The sequence below is a fragment of the Arvicanthis niloticus genome, chromosome 1 (assembly GCF_011762505.2).
Source record: "Arvicanthis niloticus isolate mArvNil1 chromosome 1, mArvNil1.pat.X, whole genome shotgun sequence".
In the NCBI taxonomy this organism is placed as follows: Eukaryota; Metazoa; Chordata; class Mammalia; order Rodentia; family Muridae; genus Arvicanthis; species Arvicanthis niloticus.
In genome coordinates this window covers 150,153,438-150,167,396 of record NC_047658.1, presented here as the reverse complement: position 1 = coordinate 150,167,396, position 13,959 = coordinate 150,153,438, and the positions used below count along the sequence as shown (strand labels likewise).

Sequence of the window (13,959 nt, the reverse complement as noted above, 5' to 3'; positions counted from 1 at the left end):
AGGTTGACGGAGTCTGGCCTCTCAATGGTAGACTGGCATCTAATAAAGGAGATGAAGCCACCTGCAAGCCAGGAAGAATGGGAAGCAGAGTTCCAAAAGTACCAGCAATTTCCAGAGTTTAAAATGTAAGTGTTAGAAAAAAAATGGATAAATATATTTGTTTCTGTGTGATAAAGGTACATAAGTGCCTGTGTAGCAGCTTGGAGATGCCGTTTCTTACTGAACCTGGAGCTGGGCTCACCGATTGCAAGTCTCAGTGACCTTCCTGTCCCTCCTCCACAGCACTAGAGTGACAGGTACACACAGCCAGGTCCAGTGTTTTAGATGGGTGCTGGGGATTTGAACTCAAGTCTTCACACTTGTGCACTGAGCCCGCTCACACACTGACCCATCTCCAAAGCCCCTCAAGTAACTATCCCATCGTAGTTAAGGTTACTATTACTGTGATGAAACACCATGAACAAGGGCGACTGGAGAGGAAAGTGTTTATTCCACTCACAGTTCCACATAACAGTTCATCAGAAGCAAGGAGGGCAGAAACTCAAGCAGGGCAGAACCTGGTGGCAGGAGCTCATGCAGAGGCCATGGAGGGTGCTTACTGCTCTGAAGGTGGTGGGACCTGGGAGACTGGAACCTAAAAGCAAGGCAGTCTAAAGTCCCATGCAAGAGCCAACTTTATCCAGAGCATCAGGCAGTTTATACTCGAGGGGTCAGAGGAGTCACATGAGTATGGTGTTCAATCACAAGAGCAAACCACATGTGGCAAAACGTGGTTTTCCGTAGCGGTGTATGACTAACAAGAAATAACCCACTCCTATCCACTATGCCTGGGAGGAGTGTGAAAACACATACCAAGAAAAATCCTGTGATTTGAAGAAACTGAGGTCACGAGACTGTTGTCCTGTTTTCTTGGGGTTTTCTCAGAAGCACTCAGAATTCTTACAGGACTTCATTCTTGGACTGTGTCCCAACACAGGGGTGCTGTTTACTGGCTTGCTTCCCATGGCTTGTTCAGCCTCCCTTCTTTCAGAACCCAGGACCATCACCCCAGGGATGCTCCTACCCTCAATGGCCTAGGCCCTCCTACATCAATTGCTAATTTTAAAAATGTTGTACAGGCTTGCCTACAACCCTATGGAGGCATTTTCTCACTGGGATGTGCTCCTCTCAGGTGACTCTAGCCTGTGTCAAGTTGACTTAAAACTAGCCAGCACATGTCCTAGTCAAGTTTTGCTTCTTTAAATCCTTTACAGTGATTAGATTTATTTCTTGATTTTTGGTTCACTGAAGTATAGTGAGCTGCCTGCTCTGAGCCTTTTAAGGCCCGAGTCATGTTAAAGTTCCTGGAAGAGGAAGAAGGCAGAGCTAACAAGCTGCAAGATTGAGAATGTTTCTGCATTCCATAGGGAACTGAAAATCAAATGGAGGAGGTGGAGAGATGGCTTAGCAGTAAAGTGCTTGCTGCATAACCATGATGACCTACATTCAACCTCAGAACTGAGAGAACAAGCCAAATGCCATGGGGGACATCTATATCCCAGCACTATTGGGAGGTGGAGACAGGGGGGTCAGTCAGAAATTCAGGGCCAGCTCAGCCTGAAGTACATAGTACAGTGGTGGGTGTAAGAGAGACCCTAGTCAAACAAAAGGTGGGAGGAGAGAACTGATTCCCCAAGGTTGTCTCTGACCTCCACACATGCTGCAGCACCTGTGTGTCCACGCACACAAAATAAGTACAGAAATCCACCCGTTCCCTCCTGCTTCATTTCTGACTCCCATCTCACCTAGCCTGAATCATGACATGACGCTGGCGGAATTCAAGTTTATCTGGTACATGGAATACTCACACCGGATGTGGGGTCGAGCTGTAGGCCTTGCATACATCCTGCCTGCTGCCTACTTCTGGAGAAAGGGTTGGCTCAACCGTGGCATGAAAGGACGTGTCCTTGCCCTCTGTGGCTTAGTCTGTTTCCAGGTAAGATTTATTCAAGATTGGGAAACCAGAGCTACTCCAAAGAGTTGGCATTGTTTGAGGAAGTCATACAATAGAGTAGGTAAGAGTGGGCATTTTAGAGCCAGAGGCGTGGCCTTAAGCCATCTGACTTCTGTCATATATGATTTCCCTTCTGTACCTAGATATAGAGGTTAGGCCTGGTTCTTCCTCCCAGCCCCATGCTCCCAGAAATAAGACTCAGACTCAAAATATATTTACAAATACCTTGGCTATATTGCTAGGCTTTTTTCTTATTAGATCATAACTTAAATTATCCCATTTATTTTAATCTACATTCTGCCATGTGGCCGGTTACCTGTGCTCAGGTACCACGTGTCTGTCTGGTCACCTCTTCTCGGCCGAATCTCCAACACCTGGCTCTATCCCTGAGTTCTTTCTGCCTCCCAGATGTCCCACCTTCTATTCTACCCTTCCCTACAGACCATAGGGTTTTTAATTGACAGGTGATGCATCCATACGATATACAAGCTATTCTCTCTACAGGTGGAGATAGTAATAGTGCCACTTGGGAATACAGATGTTAAATGAGATAATAGCTATCAAACTCTTTAGTTGGGTGTGTAAAGTAAGAAAGTTGTCAATAAGAACATTATCTTGTGCTACTAGGAGTATTGCCTCTATCATGGTCCTCTTCCTGTATTCTCTTCCGTTTTCTAACTTGTCTACTGACTAAGAAAGAGTGATCCCTACTGGAGTGGCTATAGAAAGCCACTCTTCTCCACCCCTTTCCACCCCCTAGCACTAAATAGGAACGAAGAAAGGACAGAAAGCAACGGGGCCACATTATTGTTATACTACTTCCTGCTGGTGAGGCACGTCAGGTTCCTTGAGGCAAGCTTGATCTCAGCCTTCAGGATATCTAATTTCTTCTTGTTATTTCTTTTTTGCATATGACTATGTAACAAACCATGACCAACAGCAGCCAACAACCACCCTGCCTCTCAGGGCCCTAGCATTTACATACCCTTTGAAAAGTCCCCAGAACTTCAAATGTCACACAATCACGGAAACTATCTGCTGCTGGCAAGACCACAGCCCTGCTAGAGCATGAGGCAAATCCTAGTGAGCTGCTGTGGACAGTCTGAAGCACCCCGCATTCCACACCTGCCATTAAAACAAAAGCGTAACATTTCTGTGTTTTTTAAAGAGATCAAAATTCTAAAATTGTCACTGTAGAAAACTCCTGAAGAACAGTTTGTGGGATGAAGGTTGGATACAGATGTAACTGATGTTCAAGTGTACATGGTATTTAAAAGTCTGTAAACTAGACTTTTGTTAAGGAGAAGAGCTTTGCAAGATTCCCACAGTCAAAGCTAACAGCCAAGAAAAGGAATTAGAGAAGACACCTGCAAGTATTTGGGTCAAAATATAAAGGTCCCGATGGTGTCACAGCATCAAAGAAACATCAGCATTTGACCTGTAGGAAAGTAGGTGGTTAATATAACTCAGAAGTCACATCAAGGAGATGAGCTAGTTAGAGGAGCTTAACAAGCTGGAGAGATCCATGGTTAAGAGCACTGACTGTTCTTGCCAAGGACCAAGGTTCAACTCCAGGCGCCCACAATGCAGCTTTCAACTGTTTATAACTCCTCTTCTAAGGGATCCGATGCCCTCACACAGGCATACATGCAGGCAAAACACCAATGTACAGAAAATATAAATAATATAAATAATTTTTAAAAAGAAATTAGTGAGTCAATAGAAACTGCAGAAAAGAATTAGACATTAATAAAAGTTATGTTAACTTTTATTATATTTTAGTGACTAAGCAAAATTAGATGGAATTATTAGAATAAAGCTGTCACGGTTGTGTGAGGAATCAAGTGAGGCTAGAGAATTTGCATGGTATATGCCTTCATTTTTCCGTGTCCCTGCAAATAGGAGGGAGTTATGATAGCCAGGCTAGTCTTGAAAGGGGAAGGAACTATCCACAAAGGATTACCTGAAGAAGTAGAAGAAACTCACCCCTTTGACCTAGTCATGTGGGGTTGAGTGTGTGTTATGATTGTGTCTTATCTTATAAGATTAGAATTGATATAGTTTGGTTATTTTCTAGTTAAAGCAGAGAATCATGAAGTATGATTCATTCTGTGAGCTTTCTAAGCAGAATCGTGCCTTTTGTTGAGGAGGGGTGGGGTTCTGTTGTCATTTGGCTGGTTGGTTTGGCTTGGATTTATGAGACAGTCTCATGTAGCCAGATCTGACCTCCAACTTGCTGTGCAGCCAAGTGTGACCTCATGTTGCTGATCCTGCTGCCCCTGCTTCCCAAGGGCTGGGATTACAGCCTGTGCCACATCTGGTCTAAACATGTGCTTTCTTTACTGATCTTCCCTCTTCCCCTCCCTCCTTCCCTCCCTCCCTCCCTCCCTCCCCCCCTCCCTCCTTCCCTCCCTCCTTCCTAAGAGCCGGAAGTCTTTTGACTGTGAGTTTGTAGTTCTGCTTTAAATTTCCTCATCTCCACAAATTAAAGTTTCCAGTTTCATTTTTCTTAGGGAGAGGGAGAGGGAGAGGGAGAGGGAGAGGGAGAGGGAGAGGGAGAGGGAGAGAGAGAGAGAGAGAGAGAGAGAGAGAGAGTATTTACAAAGCAATCTGCGTATAAAATCTTACAATTTGTATGACCTTCTCCCAGACTAGACTTTTGTGTTTATCTTGTACCTACCTATCTTAACAGTAATTAAATGCAGTGGTGGCACACGACTTTAATCCCAGTACTTGGGAGGCAGAGGCAGGCGGATTTCTGAGTTCAAGGCCATCCTGGTCTACAGAGTGAGTTCCAGGACAGCCAGAGCTACACAAAGAAACCCTGTCTTGAAAAAAACCAAAAAAAAAAAAAAAAAAAAAAAAAAAAAAAAAAAAAAAAAACCAGTAATTAATTTTAAACAGTTAGAGTTTTCATAGAATAAGCTATTCTGTTTTATTGGTTTACATGTTAAATTATATAGTGCATTTGTACAGTTTTGGGTGCAGATAAACATCTGTATGATCTTAGATACATGAACTATCTTCAGCAAAACATAAGTCTTTAAACAGTGGTCAAGCACTAATACTGTTAATATAGAGTTGTCAACAGGTCTTAGATCCTGAACACTGGCTGTATAGGAGAGTGTAGAAAACGGGTCAGTAGGGCATTCTTTCTGATAACGTAGTTTCTCAATAGAACCTGACAGGTCAAACCTTGTTTGATTTGCCTCTTTCTGCTTGACTTCTAGGGTCTGTTGGGTTGGTATATGGTGAAAAGTGGATTAGAAGAAAAACCAGAGTCCTATGATATCCCTAGGGTCAGTCAGTATCGCCTTGCAGCCCACTTGGGGTCAGCACTGGTTCTCTACTGTGCCAGCCTGTGGACCTCCCTGTCACTGCTTCTGCCTCAGCACAAGGTAAACATCAGTCTGTGGGGTCACTACAGCTGCCTAGTGCTGACATGTCAGGGAAATGGAAAATCTGGTTCTGATGAAAAGTTAGTAAGTCAAAATCAGATTGCCGTTAATGCCTGTTGCTTTCACTTTGGCTGTTACAAAGAGTGTATCTGTGAGATTCTGATTTCAGTTCTTTGGGAGATATAAGTATGTACATACACACACACATGAGATATATGTATACACACACACAGGAGATATATGTACACACACACACAGAGGAGATATATGTACACACACACACACACAGGAGATATATGTATACACACACACACATAGGAGATATATGTATGTACACACACACATACGCACATATGCACAGGAAAGTTGCTTGATACTATAGAGGCTGAATACCTTGTCATCATTATTGACTGAGGAATGTAAGAGCACTAATTGTAGGAGAAAGACCGGGGGAGCTGACAGTAAGACACAGCCCAGCCACTCTAGCCCTGGCTCCCAGAATGGATAGTGAGCAGCAAGACAGTGGAGACTAGATCAAGAGCTGTGTTTGAACTTTTGCTGGTGAAAACCAGCCCCATTGTGTGGTATTAAGTGGGGACATAGCATTCAGTCTAACACTGTATTAAGTCATAGTGATTTGTGTTTTAAAAGTACTTTTCCGTATGGTGGTTTTTCTTTAGGAAAATGTCAGTTTTTATGGTTTACTCTTTGACTCAAAAGCAAGTTACATTTTTTTGAGCCTTTCATTTATAAGAGAAGTCTCAAGTTACCACAGTCGTTTAGGACACTATTATCGCTCTTTCTTTTTTAATTTTTTCACTTTTTTCTTATGTTTTCAAATAGTGATGGTGGCTGGGCCAGGCTCAACAAGCCTGAAAGCGTAAGTTCAGTCCTCTGACCCAACATAAAGATGGCGAGGAGTGCAAGAGACTCCACAGAACTGTACATACTGATAATTGAAAATGTTTAATCTTAAAAGTAATAAGTAAGTAAATACTAAATCATGAGTCAACCTGAATAAGCTTGTTCATGGAGAAAATCTTGACCTCACATCAGATTTTTCAGTAGAATCATCTAATAGGTGTTTAGAGTTAGGGGCTTGAGTTCCAGTAAGGACTGGAGATGTTCAAAAGAGAGTCAAATATTGAAGCATTTTCATAGTGAACACTTTTCATCTGAAAAATTCTTCTTCCTCTGATTTCCAAGGGAAATTTATAAAATAAACTGCCTGCATCTGTAGCTGTTTCCTGACAAAGTAGCCTTTCTTTCTAACCTGTGCTTTTCCCATTCCTTCCTAAGTACTAAGTGTATGTTGGGGCAATATCCGCTGAGGGTTTAGCCTGTTAGAGCAGTGCCTGCTGGGAGTACTTATCCTGTGTTGGAACAGTGTCTGCCGGGAGTACTTATCCTCGTCAGCAGACAGAGACCATCTGACCATAAATTGTCTGGATTTGGATTTGGAGATCTTGCACCTCCGTAATTCCTACCAAGCAGCTTACCTGATCATCCTTTTCAGTTACCAGAAACCCGACAGCTCCTGTGGTTGAGACGCTTTGCTGGTGGAACAGCAGGCCTGGTGTTCCTCACGGCTCTCTCAGGTAGGGCTCAGCCCAGCATACACAGAGCTTCCCCATCCAGTTTGAAGTAGCATTTGTTGCCTGATGCTCTGTTCTTCCTGCTGCCTCTTCATCTTTTCCTGTCACACTCGGCTCTTTCACACCCAGCATCTGTTCTGTTTCCTGCTCCTCTGTCCACTCAGTTAAACAAAACTATTGAGCATTTACTTCAATCCACACTGCATAAGTTCACATCAATTTCTAGCTTTAACTGGGAACTGCAAGCTGTGTATAAAACAGAGATGATGACTGTAAGTCCTGTACATAACGTGCTTAGAACAGTGCCTGGCATGTAGCAAAAGCTGTGTTAGTTGTTATGTAAGCGTTTTATTACACATTACACCAGAATGGGTCAGACAGATAGCTGTCCTCAGTGATGATCAAAGGTGACAAGGTCATTGGAGCTCAGATGTAGGCCTTTCCTCCTAAGAGTTTAAAAATTTTTTTTTATTATGTGTACATGTGTGTGTGTGTGTGTGTGTGCATGAGTGTATGCCACATGTGTGCAGGTATACACAGAGACCAAAGAGGGCATTGCATTCCCCTGTAGTGGAGTTACATATGGTTGGGAGCCACCCAACATGGGTGCTGGGAAGGGAATTCGGGTCCTCTGGAAGAGCAGCAACCACTGAGCCATTGTTCCAGCCCTAGGCTTCTCTTCCTTAAAGTGTGTGCTCACCTCTGCCTTTCTCACCTTGGAATGCATTATCTAGTATAGGACTCAGAAGCCCTATGTGGTTAACTTACATTCAGGCTAAATGACACTTAGCTTTCATTCAGTTACATTACCCACACTGAGTACTCAACAGGGGCAGGTGGCTCCTGGCTGATGTTTGCAGGAAACACATAGAACACTTCAATTATCACAGAAAGTTCTATTGGATAGTGCTTCTCTGTTGTAGTAATTATTTAAAAACAGCCTCTGCTCAAGCCAACTATCTAAGCTGCAGTGGCTCTGCCTGGCTCAGCCGCCATATTCGGTGGCCAGAGGCCACATCTGTGCCATAGCTAGAAATGGCCAGCCAGAAACACCAGCTCTGCCACCCACGAGATGCCAGTGTGGGAGATGGCTCTGCCAATCTTCTATGCTGTCTCTGCAAGGCTGGGCATTGCCCACACCATCCCGCCAACCATGCAGGCTCAGTACAAATGAGACTCTAATGCTTAGATTATCCAAAGGCTTATATATTTGGTAATGATCAATGACAAGATGCCCATACAATCAGAAGTGTAACCCAATACCCAACCTAGATATACCAGCTACCTTTGACTGCTACAGACAAGGGAACATCAGCCTTCATGTCCCCCTCTCTCATTCTCAGTCTCTCCCTTAGCTCCTCCTCTTCCTTCTCCTCCTCCTCTCCTTACTCCTCCTCCTCCTCCTCTCCTTACTCCTCCCACCTTAGCTCCTCCTCCACTTCTCAGCCATGAAAATGACATTACTTCAACCCAGCCTATCCTACGCCAACTCTCTGCCCTTCACTTTTTTTCTATATAATGTGAATTTGAATTTTGATGTTCATGTTTACAAAATGATTAAAATTTCTTTGACTTTGGTGATACTAATGATCTATTGTGCATTCATTCAGGCCTGCCTTCTTTTTGTCCTTAGACGGGGTTTAGTTTGTAAGTTTGCGATTTTGGGTCTTTTTTTTTTTTTTTTTTTGTATTTGCTCCTCCAACGAGTATCGAATCCTTGGGAAGAAAGACAGATAATGCACAACAAAACACATCAGTAACAATCAGTTCTGTGAAGAAACTGAAACAGGATGAAGGGAGAGGAATGGAGCAGAAAGGAAGGGAAGTGTTCATGTCACATCAGGAGATCCTCTCATGCTGCTGTGTGAGCAGGGACTGAGGGAGCGAGGGAGAGAACCCTCAAGCTCCCAGAGAGACCAGCAGTAGTTAGGGACAGGAAGGACACAGGGTCAAAACAAGCAAACAGTAAATCTCCAGAGCTGTGGTCTCTAGCACAGACACGCTGGAGACTCGGGGTTGGAGCAGAGGATTCTGGGTGCTGCTGAGTTCCTGTAGAGATTGTGATGTATGTTCTCACTGAGAAGCCCCACTTGCCTGTTTCTCTTTCATCCTCCAAGTCATTCCTCTGTCTAGCTCTAGGTAGGAGATTTTTCTGTGTTCACAGCTAATACTTGGTCTTCGTTTTCATAACTCCTATGTGTCTTGGCATGCAGGGGCTTTTGTGGCAGGGCTGGATGCTGGGCTTGTTTACAACTCCTTCCCCAAAATGGGAGAATCTTGGATCCCAGAGGACCTCCTGACCTTCTCTCCCGTCCTGAAGAATGTTTTTGAGAATCCTACCATGGTTCAGTTTGATCACCGGCTTCTGGTAAGTGTGCTGCTTTGTATTGCTGGGCATAGGGACCCCACCAAGTACCGGGAGTGCCAGCGAGGCACTGATGGCCTCGAGTAGTGAGGCAGTAACTGCTTGTTCTTTTAGAAGCAATTCTAGGACCAGTTGTCTGGTCAGACATTTTTGTCATCATTACACCCAAATTCTAGCTTCAAATCAGATAGGCAAAAAGTACTAACCCCTCCATCCTGAATGTGTGTGAGTGCCATTCCAGCAGAGATGTGGTTGATCAGAGAGCAGAGCTCGGACACTGCCGTGAGAGAGCCCAAAGGGGCTTCAGTAGTACTTCTCCATGTATTTAAGCTGATAGGCACCAATTGTGTGGGAGCCGTACTAAGACGTCCCTGGCAGCCAGAGCATGATGAACTGTACCCAGGAGACACCCATAAAGCAGTAGTGGGGTCAAAGACGGCAGGGTAGGGTCACAGGGCACAAGGCCTAAGTGGGAGACCTTGATAATTGGTGGATGTGAGAGAAGCTCTAACAGAACAAGAAGTTACATCTAAGGACAGAGCAAAGGCCACCCCAGAGTCTCTCCTGCAGTGTTCTTAAAACACCATCAGCAGAAGTGGAACCTCTAGAGCCAGTGTTAAGCTAGGGGCAGGATGCCATCAGATGGAGGCATGCCCAGTGTGAGATGGTACACTGGGAGATGCAGAGAGGACCATATCTTTGTGCTAGGGCTGACATTCAAGGTCGTCTTAGTCCCCACCCCTACACAGTATTTTAGCATAAGTAAACTGTGATTGGGTCTGCCCCATAGCTCCTTCTGAAACATGAAATACGGTCGAAAACATTCTCTCTGGCATAGATGGAGAAAAGAAACCATATTGTCAAACCCAGACCCTTATTCTGGTATAAGAATAAGAAACCAAGATTTTCATTGTCTTTCCCAGCTGGAAGCACTACCACATCCTTCACTCACAACACAGGGAGTTAAATCCTTTCTGTGCTAAGGTCAGCCCTGCTGTTCCAGAGGCTTCAACTCCTCCTGTGGCCTCCTCAGGCACCACATGCATTTGGTGCACAGACATGCATGCCAGCTAAACACCCATGCACAAAAAGATAAGAGTAAAACTTTGAAAAAAAAAACTGTAAAGATAGATATAAAATTACAGCTAAGAATACAAGGTCTGATTTAAAAAGCAAGACTCTCACCCAAAGGAAGGGAAGCATGTACTAAGTAGTAAACACAAACCCTGGTGGTGCCCTGGGTGACAGTGCCACCTCAGTTGGAACAGAGGGGATGGTGGCAACGCTAATGAGGAGCAGCTGGGTGGATAGCATTCCTTGCCTTCTTCCTGACCAGGAAAGTTGTTCCTGGCTGAGGAGTGGCTCCTGAGGCTGTGAGTCAACCTGAGGAAATCCTAGATGCATGATGACAGCCTTTCTCTCTTACAGGGCATCACATCAGTCACTGCCATTACAATGCTCTATTTCCTGTCCCGGAGAATCCCCCTCCCTCGAAGAACCAAGATGGCAGCAGTGACTCTGCTAGCTTTGGCATATGCACAGGTACACAGCCCTTCTTGGTGTGATGGCATCCCCAAACAAACTCATGTTAATAGTGGATTAATAATGATATAAAGGGTGGCAATACACTATTGTCACAAGAGGAGTGACAGATGGCTAATAAACACAACAGCCTTTTATATTAGAGAGGAGCAGCTGGAAAGAATAGACCCTGCTTTGTGCTTGTCACTCTGGAGAGCTGCAGCTTGGATGGGGAGTAGGCAAAGATGAAGTGTTAGCCCAGGCCTAGGAAAATGCACATGCTTGGCTGTTCTTCAGAGGGCAATTAGACAATATGATATATATTATATATAAGATGTATAATATATAAAGCTTTGGTCCCCAAAACTGACATTTTTGTCTGCCTTAGAAAAACTAACACACTAATAGCTTTGAGTAAGGAAACTCAGAATTGTGATGGTAAAACTGGAAACAAACTAAAATCACCACTGTATGTATCTGCCATGGGATGCGGCACAGCGGTTTAAGAAAAGGCAAGGGACAGGACTGTGGTTTTTTTTTTAAAGATTTATTTATTTACTCTATGTATATGAGTACGCTGTTGCTGATACTCCACAAAGGACATCAGATCCCATTACAGATGGTTGTGAGCCACCATGTGGTTGCTGGGAATTGAACTCAGGACCTCTGAGCGTTTAACCTCTGAGCCATCTCTCCAGCCCAGAACATTGTGTTTTTAACAGCACAAAACTATATGTATCTCTATATCTCAGCACTTGGGAGGGAGAGGCAGGTGAATTTAAGACTACCCTGGTCTACATAGTGAGTTCAAGGCCAGCCAGGGCTACACAGTGAAACTCTGCCTCAAACAAACAACAAACAGAAAACTGTGTCTCTCAGTAACCACATCCATGAAAAGTGAGGCATATAGAATGGTAGCAGTAACGACCAGTGGGACAGGAAGCAGGCAGGAGCTGGCTGTGGAAGCTCCCGATCCTAGCACTCTGGAGACGGATAATCTGATTGCAGGTACTGTGGCTGACTGCATCATAGGTTTCTTCATTTTACGGATGCTGGCTTCTGACATGGAGCACATGTGTTTGTAATGTCTGAGAAACAGCATGGAGGTTTGTGCATTTTCAGGATCACTACTGTTCTTTCTTCTACCATAGGTGGCCTTGGGCATTAGCACTCTGCTTATGTATGTTCCGACTCCGCTGGCTGCCACACACCAGTCAGGCTCCTTGGCTCTGCTCAGTGGTGCCCTTTGGCTCATGAATGAACTCCGAAGAGTCCCAAAATAATGCTCAGAGGATCATTTTCTAGGACTGGAACTGCCTTGGGAATTCATCACCAGACACAAGAACTTAGCCTTTTCTAGGACGGTGGTATTGACATGCCACATGGTTTCCAAATTGGTCAAGTCATTCAGAAGACTTGTATTGAGATGGGCACTGGATCAGGAATATCACTAAGGTATGCTTAAACCAGAGGTTTCCTTAAAACTCTGTTGCATAAACAAGCATCTGTCATTTGCTGCTTCATAGGCAGTCTGACGTCTTAGATCGTGGTTTCTATGTGCTGCAGACTCCTATCCACTAGTCACACTGGTGGTGACAGTGACAGACGCAAGAACTTGTGCCCCAGTGGAGTTACTCGACCAATTGACTGGCGACTGACTGTTGGTTTGTTACCAAGGTCTAGGGTTATCATATTTTCTGGTTTTTATAAGCAGCTAACTAGCTAGATTTTTGAAGTGAATATTCTCTTTTATGTATACGTGTACGTGTACGTGTGTGTGTGTGTGTGTGTGTGTGTGTGTGTGTGTGTATGTGTGTGTGTTATATATGCCATGTGTATGAAGGTGCCCATGGAGGCCAGGGGCCAGGGGAGGTGCTGGATCCCTAGAGCTGGAGCTATAGGTGATTTTAATATGCCTGATATGGGTGCTGTAACCAAACCCAGGTCCTCTGGAAGAGCAGCAGGCACCTTTAACAGCTGAGCCATCTCTCCAGCCCTGGAGTGAATATTATTAAAATTAAATGTTGACTATTTCACTTATTAAAAAATATATTGGAGGTTTAACATGTCTGACCTGAGGTTACATATTTACAGTTTCTGAACAAGATGATCAGGTTTTTTGGGTTTTTTTTTTTTTAACTCTAATAATTATTCTGTGAGTCTCAGAAGGCAGAAATCTAAAGGGTACTGTTCTTAGCTATTCTTAGCAAAAACAGACACATATGTTTTACTCTCCAAGTCCCAGGCCCTGGTGGGCTTGTGTTATTGCACGAAAGAGGTTCCCTCAACCTCAGAACTCACGACTCATCCTCCACCTACGAGATCACAAGGCCTTGGAACAGGACTGGGCTGGTTTTAAGTTGTGCCATCTTGTTCCCATTCCCACCAAATCTCAACCCCACCATCCCTGCTGCATTGAACCTGTTGGGCCCATCTGTACATCAGCAGGGTAGAATTTCCTCTAGACAGAATCCATTCAAGAAGGGGACCAGGGCAGCTTGCACACTGTCTGCTTATCTCCCAGTCCAGTCTTTGGTTAGAAGCAGACAGCAGAGGGCAGGAGGGTCCAGCCAGAGACAACACGGAACCGGAACCCTTTTATAGTCACCCAAGCACATGGCAACCGGAACCCTTTTATAGTCACCCAAGCACATGGCAACCGGAACCCTTTTATAGTCACCCAAGCACATGGCGACCGTTGGCTCAAGTCTCAGATACTTTGTTGCATTTTTTTTTTTTTTACTACAGTTAAGCATGTTCGGAATAGATCCAGTATTTAGCTGCTTAACTGCTTTATGGTTTCTATGTGATCCTGGTGAACAAAGACCATCTTAACTATTTTTGATTCTGTATAATTCATTGTCACCATATATAAATATAAATAATTATATATCTAAATGAAGAAAGCATGAATTGGTGGAAAATATACAATTATTGATTTATGCCCCAAATGTCTATTTCAGAAAAAGCCATTGCACACTTAAAGGATTAAATAATTTCCTTTAATGTTTTCAACAGTTTGTCCACAGTTCTGTCAATTGTTTTTAAATTATAAAGGTAATTAAAACATGTATTTCAGTCAGCTAA

The 13,959-nt window shown here is 44.0% G+C and overlaps 1 protein-coding gene across 1 annotated transcript in view; it reads left to right on the top strand.

Annotated features, from left to right (window-relative positions):
- Cox15 (cytochrome c oxidase assembly factor COX15) overlaps window positions 1-13,959 on the top strand; it is a 17,383-nt gene extending 3,424 nt beyond the window's left edge. The window contains exons 3-9 of the mRNA XM_034500752.2: window positions 3-125; window positions 1,789-1,975; window positions 5,224-5,391; window positions 6,908-6,989; window positions 9,200-9,354; window positions 10,780-10,893; window positions 12,024-13,959. Coding sequence (XP_034356643.1) covers window positions 3-125; window positions 1,789-1,975; window positions 5,224-5,391; window positions 6,908-6,989; window positions 9,200-9,354; window positions 10,780-10,893; window positions 12,024-12,155 — 961 coding nt within the window. The 3' untranslated portion in view covers window positions 12,156-13,959. The remainder of the gene's footprint in view (window positions 1-2; window positions 126-1,788; window positions 1,976-5,223; window positions 5,392-6,907; window positions 6,990-9,199; window positions 9,355-10,779; window positions 10,894-12,023) is intronic.